General features: G+C 37.9%; 1 protein-coding gene across 1 annotated transcript; it reads left to right on the top strand.

Moving 5' to 3' along the window:
* Nucleotides 1-3,519: 3,519 nt before the first annotated feature.
* On the top strand, nt 3,520-4,452 carry LOC309550343 (olfactory receptor 1500-like; the record flags this gene model as incomplete). Its single annotated transcript, XM_082250740.1, has 1 exon — nt 3,520-4,452. The coding sequence occupies one exon, from the start codon at nt 3,520-3,522 to the stop codon at nt 4,450-4,452; it is 933 nt and encodes a 310-aa protein (XP_082106866.1).
* Nucleotides 4,453-9,569: the final 5,117 nt, after the last annotated feature.

The following is a 9,569-nucleotide window of genomic DNA, read 5'->3' as shown; positions in this document are numbered from 1 at the left end:
CACCTGCTCCCCATTCACACCTGAGGCCTTGTAACACTAACAAGTCACATGACACCGGGGAGGGAAAATGGCTAATTGTGTCCAATTTGGACATTTTCACTTAGGGGTGTACTCACTTTTGTTTAGACATTAATGGCTGTGTGTTGAGTTATTTTGAGGGGACAGCAAATTGACACAGTTATACAAGCTGTACACTCACTACTTTACATTGTAGTAAAGTGTAATTTCTTCAGTGTTGTCACATGAAAATATATAATAAAATATTTACAAAAATGTGAGGGGTGTACTCACTTTTGTGGGATACTGTATATATACTCACTGCTGTTATGTTGTGGTTATTGCCCTTTTAAATAATTCATATATATTTGCCACTTGCAGGAAAATATTGTCTCATTTCTTTTATTTTTTCATTCAATATCATATTCCTTATTTTTCTACATACTGAAGATACATAATTTTTTCTTTTTTTTATATACTAATCTTATACTTAATATAATCTTAATCTTATATTAAAAAAGGCAAAAACTAAAGTAAAAAATATTGAATAAAAAATTAAGGCAGCAGCTACTTGCAAAACAAAAAGCAAAATGAAATGTATATGTTTTTGTGAAATTTTAGATCCAATACATTGTTTGTAGCTAATGTTTTGCATAATGATTATTAAAGTAAAATAGAAATTGTTTATATAAGATAAGCAACATTTCAACCATGAAAGAAACAACTATAGGTGTCCCTGGGGAATTTGAGTGAAAGGGCTGGAGATGGTAAGTGTAGTAATGAAAGGTATAGAAAAGAATATATAAAATTTCAACATTAATTGATTTATATTAAAATTCAATAAAATACAAGAAATAACATATTTAGACTTTAAAATAACATTCCATATACATATCCTGATAGGGATAATACATTAGGGGTTCATGAAGCAGGGAAGTGTATCCTCCAACATGTTTCGGAATTTTTGTTCATCTAATTTGCACATTCAAACTACAGAGCTGCACAGTCAGACTGCATGAATATAAGGTATCCTTTGCCATACAAACAGCCACGTTTGCAGTATACCTTCTGTGAGGAGACAACTAAAAGGACGCTTTTTGCTCCATACTCCCTCTAGGGGTAAGTTGATATCTTCATAGTTACTGTTTACTCTTAAGGATATACTTGTGTATACAGACACATACCTATTATGGGTATTCCCTACCCTTATGGGACTTGGGGATCCCTCATTGATGATAAGATATATTGTTTGCCTCTATGCTCATGTATTTGTTCTAAATAATATTGCTTACATTCTATACATCCGTAGATACACAGGTGGTGAATGCACGGTTATGTGTATATAAACTTCCCTGAAGAAGGAATTAGATGAACAAAAATTCCGAAACATGTTGGAGGATACACTTCCCTGCTTCATGAACCCCTAATGTATTATCCCTATCAGGATATGTATATGGAATGTTATTTTAAAGTCTAAATATGTTATTTCTTGTATTTTGTTGAATTTTAATATAAATCAATAAATGTTGAAATTTTATATATTCTTTTCTATACCTTTCATTACTACACTTACCATCTCCAGCCCTTCCACTCAAATTCCCCAGGGACACCTATAGTTGTTTCTTTCATGAATTCAGTGGGGAAGGGATTTTGGGCTGGTTCGGCATAGCCTTGTACCAACCATTCAATTTGTCAACATTTCAACCATATTCCTTTTTTTTTCTTTTTTAATCTAGTTAGTTTACAGTCAGTTAAGTATTAAAATAAATATGGAAAAACTCTGTAACTTGTTAACATAAGTAAGACATGGTTTGTCTCAAGTCTATAAGATGTTAACCAATCTGGAGGGAAAGAGGAAACTTCCTTTTATTAAAAAATGGAAAAGAGAAATAGGAATCAGATTAGAAGAACTGTATAGAGGTGGTGAAATTGAAGAGGTGAAAACTGTATTAAGAGCCGCAGACAGCACCACTAGAGATGTGAAAACCATTGAGTTGAATTATAAGTGCCTTTCAAGATGGTACATTACACCAGCCAGGGCGCTCCATTGTCAGCCCGAGAAATCTAGCTGGTGTTGGAGGGGGTTTCAGGTTGAAGGATCAATATTTCATATATGGTGGGATTGCCCCAAGATCTGCATATATTGGGAAAAGATACAACCTCTTATTAACCAAATTACAGGTGAGGAAGTTGTGGATGACCCCTGGGCGTGTTTATTTCACAAAACTAATAGATCACAAACATTTTACAGAAAATCAATAGGGACAATCCCAAAAAGATAGCTAGAAATTTAAGCCCCCACTGTTAAGGAATGGTATGGGAGAGTCGAGTACATATACAATATGGAATTCATGTGTAGCAGAGATGAAGAACGTTTTTACAATTTCTCAATAAAGTGGAAAAAGTGTAAAGAATTTAAAACAACTAGAGACCACATACGACTTTGGGGAAATTAGGGAAATCCTTATAAGTAGGACATATCAGAGTCATATAGAAGTCGGGTAGGGCATTGTGGAAGTTTGCGATATTAAAAAGGGAATAGAGGGGATGGGGGGGTGGGAAATTAGGGGGGATTAAAAATACTTTTCTGTCTTCTTTTTTTAAGTATTCTGTAAAATTGATTGAAATTAATAAAAATTATAATAAAAAAAAAAGTATTGAAATAAAATGAATTAACTATTATCCTATGTATGTGCTATATTTTTACCTAATTTGTTTCCCCTTTTTTTAGTATAAGTTGATGTCATATTCGCCTACAACTTAAATGATTTATTTTATTACAAATGGACTTAAAAATTCTATCCTTGGACTGAAGTATTAAAGCGCTTAACAATGCTTAGCAACATTTTCTGATAAGACTTATAAAGCATTCAGTGAATCAATAAACTTGACTAAGAAATAATTTTTTATTTCATTAACTTAACTTCATCTTTTATCGATGGAAAACATAATAAAATGTGCCAGTATCACTTATTGTACAGTGTTTTGCAGTGTATTATTGGTCCTTGGACCTTGAATGAGTTTATTTGATGTTATCAATAAGCCGAATATTCAGTATCCAGTTGTGGAATTACAACATTACATTTTCCTTGGGTCTAGCATTGCCCATCCTAAAGAGAAATTTAGGAAAAAATTCCAGACAAAATTACTCAGTAACAAATACATCATGAACTTTGCATTAGGTTAAAACCCCAAGGATTTTGTGATATTAAGGTTACAAAGTATGATAAGGAACTCACTAGCTATTGTAAATTGCGTGATCTCAGCTGAGGTTTGACTCCCCCAAATTAATTGATAGCAGTCTGTATAGCAGCTGAGAATCAGAGATATTTTTGTCCTTACAATTAGGGCAGGAACCTAAGCACTTTTCACTTTTAAAACAAGAAAATACAAGCTTATAAGTTTACCGGCATTTTATTTTTCTGTTAAAATTTTCCCTCATATGGATCTTTCTTATTCTGTATCCAATTCCATGAAGTGTTCAGCTGCAGGCCAAGCAAATATTATTAGAAGAGTGTGACCATGACAGCTGAGAACCAAAGTACAGTAACAGAATTTATTCTTCTTGGACTTACAGACAATCCCAACTTACAACTTTGGCTGTTACAGTTATTCTCTCTTGTCTATATGACCACTCTGGCCGGGAACCTTCTCCTTATAGTGGCTGTCAGAACAGACAACCATTTACACAACCCTATGTATTTATTTCTTACCAATCTGTCCTTCTTGGACATCTGTTACACATCAATCATTGTGCCCAAGATGCTACTAAATATTGTTTTGTCAACCAAAACTATTTCATATACTGGTTGTGTTCTTCAAGTTTACTTTTATCTATTCATGGGTGAGACCGAGTGCATACTATTGGCTTTCATGGCGTATGACCGATATGTAGCTATCTGCAATCCCCTACGTTACAATGTTATTATGAATACAGTCTCCTGTACCAGGATGATTGGCTTGTCTTGGATGGCTGGTGGTAGCATAGCCTCCTTTGATATATATTTTGTATGTAATTTAAAGTTCTGCGGACATATCACCATCAATCACTTCTTTTGTGAAGCTCCATCCTTACATCAGCTGTCTTGCGGGGATATCTCAGTGGACAACATTGTAACTTTGGTTGGTGGGTCCATATTACTTTTAATTCCCTTGTGCCTCATCCTCTTTTCATACATTAACATTTTCTTAGTCATAGTGAAACTCCCTTCTAGCCGATACAAAGCCTTCTCCACGTGTGTATCGCATCTTATCGTGGTGACCATTTTCTATGGAACGGCCATATTCATGTACATGAGACCGAGGTATTCAGATACTGAAGTGACGGACAAGATGGTGTCAATGTTCTATACAATTTTTACACCAATGTTAAACCCTTTAATCTACAGCCTAAGAAATAAAGATGTTCAAAAGGCTCTTGGATATTTGGGACGGTGTACGGTTGTGCTAAGGTGACAAACCTACTATGGATAAACTGTTTGACAGTTTTTATTTTATCAGACTCAAAACCGGGGCTATCTGAAATTTTGAAGCAGCCAAGATTTAAATAAAATCGCCCAAAAAAAAATATTTCAGGTGTTAAGTTTGTTTTTCCCATAGCTTCAATAAATGCAACTAAACAAACATGACCAGCAGATTGTAACTTGTAAGGCTGAAATAAACAACAAAGTTTAAAGCAAATTCCCTGCGCTCAAGTGTTTTATGATAGAAGAAAGTGTATTATAGTCGTTCAAGTGGACTTAAGTTGGTATTGCTTCCAGTCTTGCTGCCCCCTCAGGACCAAGGGTATCCGAAACACACTAAAAGACAACAACAAGAGAAGGGCGCACCGACCTAGTGCATTACCACTAAAAAAATGTATTACAATTTTAAAAAGTATGTAATATACTCACAAAACAACTGTAGGCATCACATATATAAACATGATCAACATAAGATCTCCAAGGTAGCCAAGGCACTTTGATGTGCTGGATAGCATGCAGTAATCCGCATTAGTCTGCTAAGGCTAGGCTGACGTGTTTCGAGGGTGAACCCTCTTCCTCAGAGCCAGAAGGTGCTGCTAGATCTTATGTTGATCATGTTTATATGCGTGATACCTACAATTGTTTTGTGAGTATATTACCTACTTTTTAAAATTTTAATAAATCTTTTTAGTGGTAATGCACTAGGTCGGTGCACCCTTCTCTTGTTGTTGTCTTGAAATAAACAACAAGCCTAACTATGGATAAACTTCCTGACAGCTGTTGTTTTATCAGACCCAAATCAGGAACTAGCTGAAATTTTGGAGAGGAATAAAGATTAACCACGTGCCGACCGCCAGCAGTACATATACTGCGAAACGGCGTGACTGATTGCCGACGGGGACCCGTGAGAGACAGAATGGCGGTCTGCCGTTGTAAACACAGCAGACCGCTGTTCTGTCAGCAATGAACACAGGCCTCCTCCTATTTAGGAACACAGGTCCCTGTGTTCATTCCAGAAGTACATCCTCCACACAATTAGAAAGCAACTATACGTTGCTTTGTGGGACCGCTAGCGGGGGCTCGTGCCTATTCGCCACAGGGGAAGCTGATCACTCCCTGTGGAGACAGAATGGTAGTTTGCCCTTGTAAACACGGCAAACCGCTGTTCTGTTAGTTATGAACACAGGGATCCTGTGTTCCTCCTATTTAGGAACACAGGTCTCTGTGTTCATGCAGCAAGCTCATCCCCCACATAGTTATAAAGCACCCCCTAGGGACACATTTAACCCTTTGATCGCCCCAAGTGTTAACCCCTTCCCTGCCAGTGTCATTAGTACAGTAACAGTGCATATTTTTTAGCACTGATTACTGTAGTAATGTCACTGGTCCCCCCGAAAGTGTCAAAAATATCAGTTAGTTGTCCGATCTATCCGCCAAAATGTTGCAGTCCCTTTAAAAATTGCTGATTGCCGCCATTACTAGTAAAAATAAATAAATAAATAAAAATGACATAAATCTTTCCCCTACTTTGTAGATGTGATAACTTTTGTGCAAACCAATCAGTATATTCTTATAGGGATTGTTTTTACCAAATATATGTAGCAGAATACATATTGGCCTAAAATTATGAAAAAAAAATATTTTTTACATTTTTTTTTATTGGAAATTTTATATAGCAGTGAAAAATATAGTTTTTTTTTTTTTTTCAGAATTTTCCTGAATTTTTGTTTATAGCGTAAAAAAGAAAAATCGCACAGGTGATCAAATACACCAAAAGAAAGCTCTATTTGTGGGGGGAAAAAAGGGACATCAATTTTATGTGGGCACAGCATCCCATGACTGCTCAGTTGTCAGTTAAACTAACGCAGTGCCGAATTGCAAAAAACGGTCTGGTCATTAAGGGGGCAAATCCTTCTGGTCCAGAAATGGTTAAAGAATAAAATGTGCCAAAAAATTGTTAAGGGATTGAGATTGTTTCATTAACTGCAGCAAAACAAACACCATCACCAAGAAGAATGTAATGGTAACATCAATTAAAATCTATCTATCTATCTATCTATCTATCTATCTATCTATCTATCTATCTATCTATCTATCTATCTATCTATCTATCTATCTATCTATCTATCTATCTATCTAAACAGAGTTACAAATAAAAACCTTTTATGTCCTTAAAAACATAATGAAAATCTTAAGGTAGGCAGATTAGTCATAGAGTTGTCAAATTAAGCAACACATAGCAAAACTGTTATAATTGATCTGGGTATCTGTCCTTATCTGTTCATAAAGGGGTTAAGCATCAAAAAAACATGCAATCAGGGCTGCATTAGAAATGTTGGTGCCCCTTACATAGCTTTAGGCCTGCCACCCCTACCCGGGACTGACCACAAACATTTCCCAGGGCCCGCCCACTGGCTATCCCGCCGAATCCGCCAATTGGCCATCCCATCAAATCCTTTAGCGCACCCACTTTTATTTTAACACTCTTACAATTTAATAAATGAAAATAAAAAGTGTATTCCTTGTCATCGGTGCTTTCAAGATTTAACAATGAAGGAATTTCCACCACTAGGGATGATCGAACGGTTCGGGTCGACCATCGGTTCGACCCGAACATTGGGTGTTCGAAATTCGGCCGAATTCCGAACTTTTTGCGGTAAAAGTTCAGAATTCAGTCACCAGAACCGCCCAAAATGCAATGGGACAGGAAGTGGGCTTTAAAAGCCCGTGATTGGCCCAGAAACGTCAGTAAAAGCCAATGAGGGGGCAGGAGTCTGCTAGGAACGTGATTGGAGTGACTACGGGGACCAAAGTATATAACATAGCCCCGCCTAACCTCTAGCACTGTAATACAGAGACTTTGGAAAAGAGTGGAAGCATTTGTGTTTCTCCTGCTGTGTTAAACAACGTTGCTGCATAGCAGATTGCTTGTAAAGCTCCAGATCAGCAGAAGAGCAGTCAGCTTACAGAAAGATTGTCATTGTAGTTAGAAATACAGCGATTGTGCTGTTTGAGTCAGAAAAAAAAAAAATTTAAAGGGACAGTGTCAGTTGGAAATTATCTTCTGCTGTATGGAGCTGTTCTTTTAGTGTGAGGAAAGGGATATGCAGTGTAGTTAAGGTACTATATACCACTATAGTTAGATTCAATAATCTAGTTTTTGTAGGGATACTTTCAAGTGTCAGGGTTCCGTCTAGTGAGCACGTTGCACTGCTGATATATCTACAGCAGGTATACGTGCTTGCTAGTCAGCTATTGTGCAAAATACATTTCAGCGATACACACATCTGCTGTATTTAGCGACAACTTTGGGTTGCATAGCAGTGTGCGTTTTGCAGGTGAATTTCACCGCGCAGAGTTGCCAAAGCCTCAGTGACAACTTAACGGCTGTTCTTGTTGTAAGCCTTAAGTCCACTGCAAAAGGCTTTGCTACTCTGCATCACACACATCTGCTTTATTTAGCGACAACTTTGGGTCGCAAAGCAGTGTGCGTTTTGCAGGTGAATTTCACCGCGCAGAGTTGCCAAAGCCTCAGTGACAACTTAACGCTGTTCTTGTTGTAAGTCTTAAGTCCACTGCAAAAGGCTTTGCTACTCTGCATCACACACATCTGCTTTATTTAGCGACAACTTTGGGTCGCATAGCAGTGTGCGTTTTGCAGGTGATTTTCACATCGCACAGTTGATAAAGCCTCAGTGACAACTATACATAAATTAAAATTCATCACAAAAAAACTGATTATTTTTCTTAGAATTTCAGCAGCGCAGGGATGGTGTTACCCTCCTTTCATAAAGTGCAAATAAATAAAGTACATAAATTGCATATATAATCCAAAATATCCAACTAAGTAAGAACAGAGTTCTTCAAAAGTCTTTGTTTATGTAGTGCCAGAGCAATACACAGTGCCTTTAATGCAGGGTCATTGGTGTCAGTTATAGAAACCACCGTACAATGTCACCACCACCAGCTCTGAGGGGTCTGGTATGGATTTTGGGGTTCCCCTTAAAATCCCCTTAAAATCCAAACCAGATCCGAAGGGCCTAGTATGGATTTGGAGGGAAACCACACCCACTGACAGCTGATGACTCATCTGTTGTTAAGGACGTGGTGGCCGGCTTCCCTGCCTGCTTCTTACCAACCAGCTATTCACTGTGCTCTGTGCCCTAAATGGGCAAAGCCTTGCACCTGACCAGCGGTCCGGTGAATTGATTTAGCCAATCAAGGCCCCAGAATGTACTGTGCAGCACACAGTGCATTGTGGGGCGCTCAGTGGTCAAACAACGCACCGAGCGCCCCGCAAATTCGGGTGTTAGGTGAAGAGCCGAACAGGCACTGTTTGGGGCTGATTTGATGCCCAACCCAAATACTTCACCCATCTCTAATAAAGACACTCAAGTTTCCCTCTCTTACAATCCAGTTATCACTCCCCCCCCCCCCCCCCCGCACACACACACACATGATTATCTCACCTTCCTCGGCTGGGTTTTTTCCTTAGCTCTTTAATTTTTATAAATATTAAACATAATTTATGTAGTGCCAACAGCGTTTTAAAAAATGAAGGGAAAAAGTTACAACACAATTTAATGCAAGTGGAATCAGAGGGCCCTGCTCATTAGAGCTTACAATCTAAAATTAAGGGTCAAGTGATACAAAAGGTAATAACTGCAGGGGATGAGCTGATGGAGTAAGAGTTCAGTTTATTTGTTAAAGATGAGATAGGCGTCTCTGAAATTATGGGATTTTAGGGATTGCTTAAAGGTGGATAGAGTAGGAGATAGACAGATTGGGGTAAGGAGGTTGCAGAGGATGGGAGAGGTTCTGGAGATGTCCTGGAGGCAAGAAAGAGAGGAGGTGAAGAGGGAGTTAGAGAGCAGGAGGTTTTGGGAGGAGCGAAGGGAATGGTTTGGTTGGTATTTTTAGATATGCGTAGTGATGTAACTGGGAGCAGAGTTGTGAATAGCTTTGTTTGTTGTTATTGGTATATTGAATTTTACTTGTTGGGTGAACAGAAGCCAATAGAGGGATTGGCAGAGAGCTGTAATGGACAATGAACATTTAGTAAAATGGATAAATCTGGTTGAAGAAGGTGGAGCTGGGAATTTTAGAAGT

Source organism: Pelophylax lessonae (genome assembly GCF_965119305.1).
Source record: "Pelophylax lessonae genome assembly, chromosome: 3".
NCBI lineage: Eukaryota > Metazoa > Chordata > Amphibia > Anura > Ranidae > Pelophylax > Pelophylax lessonae.
The sequence above is the reverse complement of the archived record's forward strand: the minus strand, read 5'-3'. Positions and strand labels throughout refer to the sequence as shown.